The sequence below is a fragment of the Hemitrygon akajei genome, chromosome 3 (genome assembly GCF_048418815.1).
Source record: "Hemitrygon akajei chromosome 3, sHemAka1.3, whole genome shotgun sequence".
NCBI classification, from domain to species: domain Eukaryota; kingdom Metazoa; phylum Chordata; class Chondrichthyes; order Myliobatiformes; family Dasyatidae; genus Hemitrygon; species Hemitrygon akajei.
The window spans coordinates 29293963-29310969 of NC_133126.1; the positions used below are offsets into that span (position 1 = coordinate 29293963).

The window sequence follows — 17007 nt, forward strand, 5'->3', positions numbered from 1 at the left end:
AGATACACACTGAGAAATTGCACGGCATCAGGGATAATCAGAACAGGGATAAGTAGACTGTGGAAGGTACACAGCCCCTGAAATAAATGCTTGGCACTGAGGGTCGGAGAGTCGCAGCAGCGATGTACGCACTGGTGAGGATGGTTTTCCACTGGTGGTGAATGCACCACACTTCAGAAACTACACTGATGGAAATACACAGACTGGGGACAAATACACTGTGGACAAACACTGGGGGTAAATACGTTGGGGACAAACACACTGAGGGATAAATGCACTGCACTGGAGATGATCAAACGGCAGAGCAGAATCAATTGTCCGAATTCTGTTCCTACGTCTTATGGTCTTAAGTTTAAAAAAAAGTCAGTAATTACATCCCTGTAAATAAACAGAACACATTCCAAGTAACTCAGCCTGGTGAGTCCATAAATAGGTAGCAATTTATACAGAGCCCAAAGGTTTCCTCCTCCTGATGAGTTTGAGAGGCGAAGCCCCTGATACAGTACAATTTCAGCACAATAATTCAACATTTCCCTCCTTTAGCGCGTACTTCGGGACTGGGGTTTGGACCCTTGGCAACCAAATACTTCACAGTTTTGACCTCTCTTCAGCCTGCTCGTCCTGAAGGCCACCGGCTCACCTCCACAGAGAGGCACTCTGCAGCATCAGGCACAGTGGGGTGCGGACAGCTCTGTCCCTTGCATTGGCTCTTGAGGTATTCCCTGGGTTTTCAATAGGCCAACCTGTCTACTCTCGCCGCTCCCACTCTCGCACCTCTGCTCCACAGAATGTTAACCGTACAGGAATAGAAAACTAAATTATTCAAATTAACGGTAATAAATAGGAGCTCCTGTACAAAAATAAACTAAAAGAAAATCAAAAAGCCTCAGGTGGTCACTTCACTTTCCGAACAGGTAGTCAGTCCTTCAGTGGTGAGTGCAGGTGAGGTGCCAATGTTCCGGACCAGCCAGTGACAACACTTCCTTGTCACCGGAGGGAGGGAATACCACCAACAGACCCTCTCCACCCAACGCTCCGGGGGGATCTTCCCACTTTCCCCGCAGATCCTGAGACTTGCGTGGGAAAGGTGCCGATTAGCTTTAGAATCCCTCTTCGTCCTCCACTTCAAAACCATAATCTTGAATGAAAGAGATAGAAAAAGAGATTAAAATATTAGCCCTATTTGTCAAATGTACATTGAAACATTCAGTGAAATGCATCATTTACATCGCATCAAATCAGCGAGGAATTGCTGGGACAGCCTGCTAGTGTCGCCACGCTTACGGCGCCAAATTGCATACCCTCAACATGCTAACCCAAACTTGTATGTCCTTGAAATGCAGGAGGAAACTAGGGCACCTGGAGGAAACCCTCGCCAGGGAGAACATACAAACGCCTTACAGACAGCGGCAGGATCGGAACCCTGATCTTACAGCTCGTGCTGTAAAACACTGCACTACTCAAACAAGGAGTGTTTCAGCACTCAAAAGTGAAGGTGATCTTTATATTATTCCTCAGCCTCCAACACTCCCCAGGACACTTTCAGGCCCTTACAAATCCCCGGAATGTTGTAACCTGCTCTACATCCTGTACCCCTCTCTAGCCCCATCCTTTAGAACTATGTACAGTGGAGACCCTTTGGCCCACAATATTGTGCCAACCTTTTAACCTACTCTAAGATTAATCTAACCCTTCTCTCTCAGATAGACCTCCATTCTTCTTTCAGCCTTGCGCCTTACTAAGAGTCTCTTAAACATCCCTGCTGTATCTGCCTCTACAACAGACCTGGCAGCATGTTCCATGCACCCACTACTCTCGATGTAAACAACCTACCTCTAACATCCCCTCTATACTTTCCTCCAAACACCTTAAACGTATGATCCTCATATTAGTAATTTCCATCCTGGGAGAAAGTCACCAGCTATGCACCATCAATGCCTCTTATTATTGTGTACATCTCTATCACATCAACTTTCAACCTCCTTTGCTCTATAACCCTCTATAACCCTATCACATCAACTTTTTGCTCCTTTGCTCTACAACCCCTCTATACCCTCTCCCAGCTCCTTCATCTCCCTCTGCCTCCACCAGGCACTAGTCATAGATAGAGTGTAAAAGAAGGCCATTCAGCCCAATTAGTCTGTGCTGGCCATTGACATCTCCTTTACGTAAATCCCACATTAATCCCATTTTCCAGCTCTCCCTATATTCCCATCAATTATCCCCAGATGCTACCACCAACCCACTCATTAGGAACAACAAATTACAGTGCACACTAACCCAGATATCTTCCAGCCCTTGTGTCCCATCCTTCCTGTGACATCCTTAGACTGTAGAACCTCCCAGTACCCACACACCTCACACCCCATCTCTCCCTATCTCCACAACCACCTCCAGCCCCCACATTCCTCACCAAGAACATAATCCTTATTTGCTTGTTGTCAAACAAGCCCCATCCATTGCCCTTATCATTCCAAGGGTGGATTAGTATGTTGAGCACCCACCATTGCCACCGACCAGCTGGAGGGCACTGAGGCAGTTTTCCTCTTCCTCCTCCAGATCCTCCTCCTCCTCGACCTCTTCCTCATTGTACACCACGGGTCCACTCTCCACCAGCACGGCCACTGATGGGGCGGCTTGAGCATCAGCAGGTAATGAATCAGAAGACGGAGCCTGTGAGAGACACAAACATCAGTGATGAATCTCCATTTCTGCATCCCAACCGATCAGATCATATAGCGTGTGAAACATTTAGAGTCATAGAATCATGCAGCACTACAGCACAGAAACAGGCCCTTTGGCCCATCTAGTCCATGCTGAACTGTTATTCTGCCTAGTTGCATAGACTTACACGTGGACCAAAGCCCTCCATACCCCTCCCAGTCAAGTACCTATCCGAACTTCTCTTAAATATTGCAATCGAATACGCATCTACCACTTACACTCGCAGCTCGTTCCATCCTCTGAGTGAAGGAGTTCCCTCTCAGGTTCCCCTAAATATTTCAACTTTCACTCTTAACCTATGGCCTCTAGTTCTAGTCTCACCCACCCTCAGTGGGGGAAAAACTGCTTGCATTTACCCTGTCTATACCACTCATAATTTTGTACACCTCTATCAAATCTCCCTTCATTCTCCTACACACCAGAGAATAAAGCCCTAACCGATTCAATCTATCTCTACAACTCAGGTCCTTGTTAAAAATAGATAGAAATAGAAAATAGAAAACCTACAGCACAATACAGGCCCTTTGGCCTACAAAGCTGTGCCAAACATGTCCCTACCTTAGAAATTACCTAGCCCTCTATTTGTCTAAGCTCCATGTACCTATCCAGGGGTCTCTTAAAAGATCCGATCGTAGCTGTCTCCACCACCATCACCAGCATCCCATTCCACGCACTCACCACTCTCTGTGTAAAAAACTTGCGGTGTCCAGATGTGCAAAACTGATAGAGACCTATCCACACAGACTCAGGTCTGTAACTGCTGACTAAGGTGCAGCCACTAAATACTGACTTGAAGGGGATGAGTAATTATGCAATTGAATATTTTGTGTTTAATAATTGTAATAAATTTAGACCAATTTGTAGAAATTTGTTTTCTTTCCCGTTGATGAGCAAGAGTCTTTTCTGTTGTTCAGTGTCAATGAAGTAAAATTAAATACACTGTAATTCAATGTTTTAAAACAGTAAAAGGTGAAAACTTCCAAGGGGGGTGAGTGAATACTTTTTATGGGCACTGTACAGCCTCCCAATCTTGGTGTTATCTGCAAATTTGCGGATATATTTTACCACATTATCATCCAGATCGTTGATACAGATGACAAACAACAATGGATCCAGCTCCCATCCCTGGGGCGCATAAACAGTCACAGGGCTCCAGTCAGAGAGACAATCATCTACTCCCACTCTCTAGCTTCTCTCACTAAGCCAATGTTACCACTTCATCCTGAATGCCAAGTGACAACAACTTCTGGACCAGCTTCCCTTGCAGGACTTAGTCAAAGGCCTTGCTACAGTCCACTGCCTTGAATTCATCAAATTTCCTGATAACCCCTTGAAAAAATCTGTAAGAGTGGTTAGAGATGTCCTACCATGAACAAACCATGTTCAAAATCCAATAAGCAGGCCCAGTTTATCCAAATACTTCATCAGTGGCCTCTTTATTAGTAACACGTGCACCTGTTTGTTAATGCAAATATCTAAACAGATATCTGGGAGCTGATGATTTAAGATGGCGCTGGTGAATCACAGCGACACCTTTCTGGCAACAAACACAACTATTAATTATTTCATTATTCACACTTTTACTTCAAAATTATCACTGCAATCAGTAGTCTGTAACTTCCCTTTTGGAGTGGAGCTTTCGAACCACTTGTATGACCTAACATTTTTGCAGTGTGAACTGAAATTTCAAAGGTGCAGGATGTTTGTGGCGTGGCGTGTATGGGCCAAATTGAGGTGGCAAGGCTGGGTCTGGATGTGAGAGTGAAGAGTGAGCCAATGTTGAGGCACTGCTGGATTGGACTTGGAGGTGATTGGAAGTGTTAGAGCAAGGCAAGGCAGTGTCGAGGCAGCAGACCTAGGCCTGACATTAAGGAACAACCTGCTAATTGGCTGATTTAAGCGCTGGGCCAATTCGAGGTCTGACTCACTTAAGCACTGGCCAGTCTGGGAAGGACAGCTACAAGGAGGTGGTGGGTGGTGAGAACGTATTGAAGCAGCAGGGCCCAGGTCTGAGAGCAAGGAATGACCCAAGGTTTTGACAATTTAAGTGCTAGGCCAGATTTAAAAGGTCAGGATGTTGAGGCCAGAGACAGGAAATGGATCGGTGTTCAGCTCATTGCTCATTTTTGCGCTGAACTGAGGCTGTGGCCTGCAACTAATGGGCTCCTGGATTGAATTGAATTGACTTTATTTCTTATATCCTGCACATATATGAGGAGTTACATTACGACTCCATCTAAATGTGACTGTGTGTGACTGGCTTTCTGGCTGTGGACTCACTTTGGTGAACTTCAGTCCTGAATATTATTTGCTTACTTTTACTGTTTTAATGATTTTGTTTTTTCCCTGCACATTGGGTGTTTGACTCTTCTTTTAATCAGTTATTTTGGGTTTCTTTGTTTGTGACTGCCTGTAAGGAGACAAATCTCAAGTTTGCAGAGAGCATACATAGTTTGATAATAAATGTCATTTGATTTTGAGCAACTCAATGCATAGAAGTAAGCAGACATGGTCAATTGGTCTGATCAAACATCAGAATGAGGAAGAAATGTGACTTTGACAGTGGAATTATTTTTGGTGCCAGGCAGGGTGGCTTGAGTATCTCAGAAACTGCTTATCTCCTGGGTTTTCATGCATAACAGTTTACAGTTTAAATAAAAAAAACATCCAGTGAGCAGCAGTTCTGTGGGCGAAAATGTCTTGTTAATGAGAGGTCAGAGGATAATGGTTAGACTGGTTCAAGCTGTCAGGAAGGAGACAGTAACTCAAATAACCACTGTTACAACAGTGGTATGTAGAAGAGTGTCTTTGAACAGACATGTCAAACCTTGAAGTGGATGGGCTACAACAGCAGAAGACCACGAACATACATGTAGCGGCCACTTAATTTGGTACAACTGGCATCCAATAAAGTGGCTATTGGATGTATATAGTCCCTTAGAATACTTTCCAGTAATTTTCATTCTACTGATACCAGGCTTACTGGCCTATAGTTTCCCAGTTTATTCTTAGAGCTTTTCTTGAAGAGTGGATCATATTCTCCAGTCCTCCGGCACCTCACCTGTGGCTAACAATATTTTAAATCCCCCGCCAGAGACCATGCAATTTCTGTACTAGTCTCCTACAAGGCCCTAGGAGACAACTTGACAGGCCCTGGGATTTATCCACCCCAGTTTACCTCAAGGCACCAAGTACCCCCTCTGTAATCTGGATACGGTCCATGACCTCACTGCTGTTTTGCCTCAGTTCTACAGACTCTGTGTCTGTCTCCTAGCTAGCACATGTAACTCATCCCTGATCAGATCAATCGCTGTGGGTACTGTGTGAGCTCACTGTCGCATCCTGAGTGAGGGCTACATCAGGTGGAGTGGTTACTGCTGACGGCACGAGCAGCAGGAACTGACAGGCATTTCTCTGTAATATTCAGAATGTAGTGCAATTATCGCATGGTAGAATTTCCCTTTAACTTTTCCTGATTAATATTGGCTCTGTGAATCATTCACAGCAAGAGAAATGTGTGCACGTCAGCAGTAATGAGCAACAGTCAGTGCGTCAGGCGCAATCCCCAGGACACTACCCAGGCTGCATGGAAATTAAAACATATTTGAGTTATAATTAAAATGAAGCAATGCAGATGAAATTATTAGGGTCTTTAGACAGACAAACACGAAACAGACAAACATTTATACCTTACTGACTTTCTGAGATGAGAAACATTGTGGAAAGAGAGTGAGAGACAAACGGAGAAGGATCCCAATTCCTTCCGAGTCAGATACTCCACACGGCAATGGACCTCACAATGGGGAGAGCTGCAGACTCACACCATGAACCCAGTACAGACGCAAATTGCTGGCCCAGTGCACACCGCTGCATCACTGACCCAGTACAGACCCGCATCACTAACCCAGTGCAAACCCAAATCACCGACCCAGTGCAAACCCAAATCACCGACCCAGTGCAGACCCACATCATGAACCCAGTGTAAACCCACGTCACTAACCCAGTGCAGATTGCTGCATCGCTGACCCAGTGCAGGCCCACATCACTGACCCACTGCAAACCCACATCACTGACCCAGTGCAAACCCACATCACTGACCCAGTGCAGATCCACATCATGAACCCAGTGTAAACCCACGTCACTAACCCAGTGCAGACTGCTGCATCGCTGACCCAGTGCAGGCCCACATCACTGACCCACTGCAAACCCACATCACTGACCCAGTGCACACTGCTGCATCACTGACCCAGTGTAGACCCACATCACTGACCCAGTGCAGACTGCTGCATCACTGACCCAGTGCAGACCAACATCACTGACCCACTGCAAACCCACATCACTGACCCAGTGCACACTGCTGCATCACTGACCCAGTGTAGACCCACATCACTGACCCAGTGCAGACTGCTGCATCACTGACCCAGTGCAGACCAACATCACTGACCCACTGCAAACCCACATCACTGACCCAGTGCACACTGCTGCATCACTGACCCAGTGTAGACCCACATCACTGACCCAGTGCAAACCCACATCACTGACCCAGTGCAGATCCACATCATGAACCCAGTGTAGACCCACATCACTGACCCAGTGCAGACTGCTGCATCACTGACCCAGTGCAGACCAACATCACTGACCCACTGCAAACCCACATCACTGACCCAGTGCACACTGCTGCATCACTGACCCAGTGTAGACCCACATCACTGACCCAGTGCAAACCCACATCACTGACCCAGTGCAGATCCACATCATGAACCCAGTGTAAACCCACGTCACTAACCCAGTGCAGACTGCTGCATCGCTGACCCAGTGCAGGCCCACATCACTGACCCACTGCAAACCCACATCACTGACCCAGTGCACACTGCTGCATCACTGACCCAGTGTAGACCCACATCACTGACCCAGTGCAGACTGCTGCATCACTGACTCAGTGCAGACCCACATCACTGACCCAGTGCAGACCCACATCACTGACCCGGTGCACACTGCTGCATCACTGACCCAGTGTAGACCCACATCACTGACCCAGTGCAAACCCACATCACTGACCCAGTGCAGATCCACATCATGAACCCAGTGTAAACCCACATCACTGACCCAGTGCAGACTGCTGCATCACTGACCCAGTGCAGACCAACATCACTGACCCACTGCAAACCCACATCACTGACCCAGTGCACACTGCTGCATCACTGACCCAGTGTAGACCCACATCACTGACCCAGTGCAAACCCACATCACTGACCCAGTGCAGATCCACATCATGAACCCAGTGTAGACCCACATCACTGACCCAGTGCAGACTGCTGCATCACTGACCCAGTGCAGACCAACATCACTGACCCACTGCAAACCCACATCACTGACCCAGTGCACACTGCTGCATCACTGACCCAGTGTAGACCCACATCACTGACCCAGTGCAAACCCACATCACTGACCCAGTGCAGATCCACATCATGAACCCAGTGTAAACCCACGTCACTAACCCAGTGCAGACTGCTGCATCGCTGACCCAGTGCAGGCCCACATCACTGACCCACTGCAAACCCACATCACTGACCCAGTGTAGACCCACATCACTGGCCCAGTGCAGACCCACATCACTGACCCAGTGCAGACTGCTGCATCACTGACCCAGTGCAGACTGCTGCATCACTGACCCAGTGCAGGCCCACATCACTGACCCAGTGCAGACCCACATCACGAACACAGTGTAGACCCACATCACTGACCCAGTGCAGACCCACATCACTGACCCAGTGCAGACCCACATCACTGACCCAGTGGAAATCCACATCACTGACCCAGTGCAGACCCACATCACGAACACAGTGTAGACCCACATCACTGACCCAGTGCAGACCCACTTCACTGACCCAGTGGAAATCCACATCACTGACCCATTGCAGACCCACATCAATGACCCAGTGGAAATCCACATCACTGACCCAGTGCAGGCCCACATCACTGACCCACTGCAAACCCACATCACTGACCCAGTGTAGACCCACATCACTGGCCCAGTGCAGACCCACATCACTGACCCAGTGCAGACTGCTGCATCACTGACCCAGTGCAGACTGCTGCATCACTGACCCAGTGCAGGCCCACATCACTGACCCAGTGCAGACCCACATCACGAACACAGTGTAGACCCACATCACTGACCCAGTGCAGACCCACATCACTGACCCAGTGCAGACCCACATCACTGACCCAGTGGAAATCCACATCACTGACCCAGTGCAGACCCACATCACGAACACAGTGTAGACCCACATCACTGACCCAGTGCAGACCCACTTCACTGACCCAGTGGAAATCCACATCACTGACCCATTGCAGACCCACATCAATGACCCAGTGGAAATCCACATCACTGACCCAGTGCAGACCCACATCACTGACCCAGTGGAAATCCACATCACTGACCCGGTGCGGACCCACATCACTGACCCAGTGGAAATCCACATCACTGACCCAGTGCAGACCCACATCACTGACCCGGTGCGGACCCACATCACTGACCCAGTGCAGACCCACATCACTGACCCAGTGTAGACCCACATCACTGACCCAGTGCAGACCCACATCACTGACCCGGTGCAGACCCACATCACTGACACAGTGCGGACCCACATCACTGACCCAGTGTGGACCCACATCACTGACCCAGAGCAGACTGCTGCATCACTGACTCAGTGCAGACCCACATCACTGACCCAGTGCAGACTGCGGCATCACTGACCCAGTGCGGACCCACATCACTGACCCAGTGCAGACTGCTGCATCACTGACCCAGTGCAGACCCACATCACTGACCCAGTGCAGACCCACATCACTGACTCACTGCGGACCCACATCACTGACCCGGTTCAGACCCACATCACTGACCCAGTGCGGACCCACATCACTGACCCAGTGCGGACCCACATCACTGACCCAGTGCAGACTGCTGCATCACTGACCCAGTGCAGACCCACATCACTGACCCAGTGTAGACCCACATCACTGACCCAGTGCAGACTGCTGCATCACTGACTCAGTGCAGACCCACATCACTGACCCAGTGCAGACCCACATCACTGACTCAGTGTAGACCCACATCACTGACCCAGTGCGGACCCACATCACAGACCCAGTGCAGACCAACATCACTGACCCAGTGCAGACCCACATCATGAACACAGTGTAGACCCACATCACAGACCCAGTGCAGACCCACATCACGAACACAGTGTAGACCCACATCACAGACCCGGTGCAGACAGTCACTCAACACTGAATATCATGAGCCAATGCTCTCAGAATTGAAAAGCAAGATTAAGAAAACCATGTTACCTCTCTGGTCGCCAGCTTCTTCGGAGGAACAGAAGAAATCAGTGGTCGAAGCCTGGAACAGAAAGGATGACCATAAATTGGGGGTGTTCAGTTATCTACACAGATTAAACATACAGTGAACGCTGTCATTCATATTAACAATCAACACACGTAAGGATGTGCTGGGGGCAGCCTGCAATGGACACCACACATACTGGCGTTAACACTGCATGCCCACTAGGGCAGAACAACGCAAGTAGCCAACATACAACAAGCAACAACAGCAAAACAAATGCCATCCTCTACCCCCAAACTGCACGTGTGCGTGCACGAGTACACACACACACACACACACACACACACACACACACTCTCTCTCTCTCTCTCTTCTTCGGCTGTCCATCGGAATCCAATGATGACATCCACTCCTTTAACGGTGAGATCTGATAGGATACAGTCCTATCCTATCCACAAGTTCTATTGCAGGTGGGACATGTATATGTGGTAGTGGTGGTGGTAGTGATGGCAACCGTGGCTGCATTTCTCCTGGCTCTCTTCTGTTGTCTTCTGGTTGTTCTTTCCATCTCCAGAATATGAACCCCGTCCCTACACAGCTGTCGCCAAGTGTTACGGTCAGCAGCACCATCCTCCAGGTCCTCGGGTCTGATCTTGCACTTCCTTAAAGCATTCTTCATCTGATCCTTATAGCGCTTCTTCAGCCCTCCAGCTGAGCGTCAACCATGATGTAGCTGGCCGTATAACACTCTGTGAGGTAGCCAACATGGGGGCATCCTTATCACATGCCCCAGCCACTGCAACTGACACTGGGTGATCATGGCCTCAATACTTCTGCAGTTGGTCTTTACAAGTATTTCAGTGTGAGACACCGGTTCACGTCAGGTAATTCCCAGGATGCGCTGGAGGCAGCTTATGTGGAAGTGCTCCAGGGACTTGATGTGACGGCTGTAGGTTACCCAAGCTTCACAGCCATAAAGGAGGGTGGTGACACAGACCACTTGGTATACGGCGACCTTTGTGGAGGGACGAAGGCTCCTGTTCTGAAAGACTCTACGCCGAAGTCTCCCAAAGGCAGCTGATGTCTGTTTAATGTGGCTCTGGATGTCGTCGTCAATGCTGCTGTCCTCAGAGAGAATGCTCCCCAGATATTTGAAGGATGGCACTACTGACAGCTTTTCATCACCAACAGTGAAGGCAGGTAGGGTGGGTGGGACACTAGTACTCCATTGGCAAACCACTTCTGTATTGACAGTCAGCCCCATCCTGCTGTACGTTCTCACTGCCACAGCAAGGACAGGCTGAAGATCCTCCGGAGTATGGGCCACAAGAGCACAGTCATCTGCATACTGCAGCTCCAGGACCCGTTCTCTATGGAGTCTGGTGGTTGCGTGGAGCCTCCTGATGTTAAAGAGGTGCCATCTAATCTGACGTCCACGGCCACACTGCAGCTGTCTTCAATCTCGTAGTGGAGAAGCTTGGTAACACAAGAGGAAGATGTTAAAGAGCACTGGCACTAGCACACACCCCTACCTCACCCCTGTGTGTACAAGGAAGGGCTCAGACTCTTGTCCTCCTATGGTCATCCGAGCAGTCATCCCATCCTGGAACTGGCGGAGGATGTTAATAAATTTATTGGGACAGCCAGACCTGAGGAAGACATCCCATAAGAGCTCTCTTTGCACAGTGTCGAATGTTTTGGAGAGGTCGACAAAGGCCTTAAACAGGTCCTGATGTTGCTCCCGGTACTTTTCCTGAAGCTGCCGTGCTGTGAAGATCATGTCGATCGTGCTCCTGTTCTTCCTAAATCCACACTGCGATTCAGGCAGCATTGACTCGGTGATGTTGCTGATGAGCCTCTGAAGCATCACCTTAGTCACGCACGCACACACGCACACGCACACACACCTACAACCCCAGGAAAAGGCCGCCTTTGGACCTTTGACCTCCAGATCGAATGCAGTGACTGGTCTAACACTGCAGTACAGAGAGACACCGTGGACTGACCTCAAGTATGCAGACAGACCTCTAAACAGGCAATGGTTTCAAGGTGGCACTGAAGCACGGGTAGGCAGTGGGTCTGCCTCTCCACAGCACTCAGGTTCAGTCCCGATCCAAAGTGTTGCCTCTGTGGAACTCTCCATGTTTGCTTCTACTATAGTTTCTGTCCATACCCCCCAAGAAAACATGGGTGACTGTAAACCACCTTGGTGTAAATTGATGGCATAAAGAATTGTGGGCCTGTTGTAGTGAGAATACGTTCCAGAACCAAGAGAAATAAACAGTGAGGCATAGAGTCATAGTTATTCAGCCTAGCTGATCCACACCAACCAAGCTGCCTACTTGAACTCGTCTTTTTTGCCTGCATTTGGTCCACAGCCTCCTAAACCTTTCCTATCTACGTGCCTGCCCAATACTACTACCACTTCCTCTGGCAGCTTGTTCCATATGCCCATCATTCTCTTTGTGGAAATCTTCCTCCTTAAAAATTTTCCCCTCCCTTTAAACCTATACCCTCTACTTATAGACTCTGCACTATGGGAAAAGACTGTGACTGTCCACCTTGTCTGTGCCCCTCATTGTAATAAAAACCTACACACAGAGAACACTCGCTCTGTTAGGTGTACCTGTGCACCTGCTCACTCACGCAAATATCTAAACAGCCAATCATGTGGCAGCAACTCAATGCATTAAAGCATGCAGACATGGTCAAAAGGTTCAGTTGTTGTTCAGACCAAACGTCAGAATGGGAAAGAAATGTGGTCTAAGTGACTCTGACTGTGGAGTGATTGTTGGTGCCACACGGAATGGTTTCAGTATCTCAGAAACTGCTGCACTCCTGAGATTTTCACTCATAACAGTGTCTAGGGCTTACAGTTAATGATGTGGAAAAACAAAAAAAAACAACATCCAGTGAGTAGCAGTTCAGTAGGCAAATATACCTTGTTAATGAGTAAGGTTAGAGGAGAAGCTGACAGCAAGGAGACAGTTACACAAACAACCACGTGTTACAACAGCATTTCTGAATGTACAACGCATTGAACCCTGAAGTGGACGGGTTACAGCAGCAGAAGACCATGAACATACACTCAAAGGCCACTTTATGAGGTACCTCCTGTACCTAGGAAGGATATGGAAGTTTTAGAGAGAGTGCAGAGGAGATTTATCAGGGTGCTGCCTGGATCAGAGAGCATGTTTTATGAGGAGAGGTTGAGCGAACTAGGGCTTTTCTCTTTGGAGTGAAGTAGGATGAGAGGTGACTTGACAGAGACATATCAGATGAGAAGGAGCATAGCCAGTGGAAATGGCAAAAATGATGGGGCATAACTGAAAACCTGAGTTCATTAACTGGCTGGAGTGTTCACTGATCTCCTTAACCTCTTGCTTCGGCAGTCTGACGTACCTGCCTGCTTCAGGCAGGCCTCAATCGTACTGGTACCCATGAAGAACGTGGTAACCCGCCTCAAGGACTATCAACCAGCATAAGAAAATTAATCATAGGGTTGTCTATGGTGACATATACAGTACGTGCATACGTTTGACAAATTTACTTTGAACTTTAAGGTGACTGGAGGGAAGTATAGGGAAGACATCAGAGAAAGGTATTTTTACAGAGAGTGGTAGGTACCTGCAATGCCCTTGTGTAGTGTAGTGGTAGGTGGTAGAGGCAGGTTCATTTAAGAGCTTTGTTTATTTTTGTTTTAATCATGCTTTCTCGTAAAAATAGTGTATAAATTATGTTTACCTTGTGAACGTTGCTTATCTGATGCTATGTACCTGTGATACTGCTGCAAGTAAGTTTTTCATTGCAAACATGTGCTTGAGCAGAAGAAATAAACTTGACTTTGACCTTGTCTTTAACCAAAGTCAGGAAATCTCAACATCAGTCACTACACAGATAAAACAGAGCGTTTGAACGGGTCTCAATAGGTCATCCTGTTGTCTCAAGATTCAAAGATTAGATTTCTTAATCTAATATGTACAAAATTAAAGCAGGCAAGTTTAGGGGAGACATCAGGGGTAAGTGTTTTACACAAAGGGTTCTGAGTGCCTGGAATGACTTGCCAGGGATGGTGGTGGAGGCTAAAACATTAGGGGTATTTAAGAGTCTCTTGGACAGGCACATGGATGAAAGAAAAATGGACGGTAATGGGGTAGTGTGAGTTTTGTACTTTTTAAGGATTATATGGGTCGGCACAACATGGAGGGCTGAAGGGCCTGTACTGTGCTGTAGTGTTCTATGGTTAATCAAAACATACAGTGAAATGCGTCAATGACCAACACACTCTGAGGATGTGCTGGGGGCAGCCCGCAAGTGTTGCCATACATTCCACTGTCAATATAACATACTCACAATGTTCAGCGAACACTCAAGAAAAACGAAACGATAGCAAAACAAACCCTTCCCTACACCCCGCCCCACCAGGTCAGGACACATTATTGATCTCAGGCCCAACTCCAGGATAAGCTGTCTTCAGGCCTCCCACCTCCAGACCCTGGCCATGGACTCACCAAACTTGGACCTCACAGGAGAGACCAAAATGGAGACGTTTTGACCTCAAGGTTCAAAGTAAACGCATTTTATTTACTTAGAGAGACAATGCAGACAGTCCCTTGTGTCTCAATGAGCCGTGCTACCCAGCAACCCACCTATTTAACCCCAGCCTAATCACAGGACAATTAACAATGACCAATTAACCTTCTGACTGGCACTTCTCTGGACTACGGGAGGAAAGGAGCACCCGGAGGAAACTCCCACACTCAGAGGAAGAATGTACAAACTTCTTACAGAGGATACTGACACTGAACTCAGAAGCCAACACTCGAGCTAACCACTATGTTACCGTGGCACCCTAGAAAATACAACACGCCCACAACTTACTTACCCTACCACTTATGCGGGGGGGGGGGGGGGGGGGGGACCAGAGCACCCAGAGAAAGCCTATGAGGTCACAGGGAGAACATACAAACTCCTTAGTGGGAATTGAACCCAATCTTCTGATAGCTGGTGCTGTAAACCTTTGCACTAACCGCTACGCTAACACTATCAAAGTACACACTGTGTATGTTACCATATACTGCCTAGAGATTCATTTTCTTGCAGGCATTTACAGGGAAATAAAGAAATACAATAGAATTTATGAAAAATCGTACATAATCAAAGACTGACAAATAACCGATGTGCAAATGTGCAAAAGACACACTGTTAATAAAAAAATTCCAAGAACATAAGTTGTAAAGAGTCGTTGAAAGTGAGTCTAGCTTCTACAATCAGTTCAGAGTTGAGGTCATTGAAGTTATCCACGCCAGTTGAGGAGCCTGATAATTATAGAGAAATAATTGTTCCCAAACCTGGTAAACATAGAACCTTACAGTACAGTACAGACCCTTCGGTCCACAATGTTGTCCCAAACCTTTAACCTACTCCAACATCAAATTAACTCTTCCCCCCCACATAGCCCTCCAGCTTCATTTCTCATCCATGTGCCTATCCAAAAGTCTCTTAAATCTCCCTAATGTATCTGCCTCCATCACCACCCCTTGCAGTGCATTCCTTGCACCCATTGCTCTTTGTGTAAAGAATCTACCTCTGGCAATTCCCCCATACGTTCATCCAATCACCTTAAAATTATTCCCTCATGTATTAGCTATTTCCGTCCTGGGAAAAAAGTACTAGCTGCAGTGTAATAACTGTTTCTGAATCTGGTGGTGTGGGACATAATGCTCCCGCACCCCTTTCTCGATGCAGCAACAAGAAGACAGCATGGCCTGGGTGAGCGGCTCCTTGAGGATAGATACTGCTCTCTTGTAGCAGTGCTCCTTGTTGCTGTGCTCAATAGTAGGGAGGGTGTGAGTGGCGAAGAACTAGAGTAAAGGTAAAGCAAGACCAGCTCTGATGGATCAGTCATGCCATCCAGGTGGCTTACTCACATCAACTCAAACAGATCCTTTACTCCCAGTTCAAAGACACCATCAAAATTCAGCACTCCATCTAAAAACTGGGACAATGCACTCAATAGATATACCTGGAGGAAATTTGTCCATGAGGGAGCTGTGCTACATGAGAGTGATTTCCGTTGTGCTGCAGAGAACAACCAAAAGACCCAAACACCACTTACTCTTGCCCACACTACAGCAGAGTATGTGGATTGCAGATCGGCTTCTGCAACCACCTGGGGACCCACCAACAGACAACCCCTTAGGAGAATATCACACTCGACCTGAGTGACTGCACCAGCACTCCAGAGCAGATGACCCGAAGGGATAGGCGCTCCTAATGAACTCAGTTAAGAAGTGGGGACTGATGGTGATTTGAAGAAGGTCAGCACAGGCTGGCACACAGCTGACACAGACTGAGTGATGACAGTGCTTCAGTTTCCCTGCAACTGCAGCTCTCAGCTATAATTCATTTCAAGGCTACAGAAAAGACCTGGGAGAAGATGATTTCACTGTTGGGATGCTCAGCACTTTGCCCTTTCTGACTTCAATAGGAATTGATTTCTCTGGAAGTAGAAATAGTTCTGTCAGTTGTTTCTCTCTGCACTGCTCCGCGTCCCCTAGAATACAACACAGTCCATACTCATGCGGCTTGGTTGAGGGCTTTACCTGTGGTGATTTTTGGTGGGACCATATATAGCAAGCCTAATATCTTTCCAGGGACGGTGTGATGGGACATTGGAGAGTGAGCTTTGCTCTGTGTCTAACTCCGAGAGTATTGTGATGGGGCTGTGTAGAGGGAGTTTCACTCTGTGTCTGATCCTGGGAGTGTGTGATGGGACACTGTAGGAAACAAGGCTCCGCTCCATGGACTCTGTCTAAGTTTCTCACACACAATCTTCACATGACCTCAGACCACCTGGACAATACAAACACCTATACCAGGAAGCTGTTCGTTGATTATAGCTCAGCATTTAATAGCATCATTCCCACAGACCT

At 47.7% G+C, this 17007-nt stretch overlaps 1 protein-coding gene across 3 annotated transcripts in view; it reads right to left on the reverse strand.

Moving 5' to 3' along the window:
- Window positions 1-428: 428 nt before the first annotated feature.
- The window catches only part of brf1b (BRF1 general transcription factor IIIB subunit b), a 445784-nt gene continuing 429205 nt past the window's right edge, over window positions 429-17007 (reverse strand). For all 3 annotated transcript variants that reach the window (XM_073039442.1, XM_073039443.1, XM_073039444.1), the window contains 3 exons: window positions 10078-10129; window positions 2505-2673; window positions 429-1138 (listed from right to left, as the gene is read on the reverse strand). In XM_073039442.1, the coding sequence (XP_072895543.1) occupies window positions 1101-1138; window positions 2505-2673; window positions 10078-10129 (259 nt within the window). In that variant the 3' untranslated portion in view covers window positions 429-1100. The remainder of the gene's footprint in view (window positions 1139-2504; window positions 2674-10077; window positions 10130-17007) is intronic.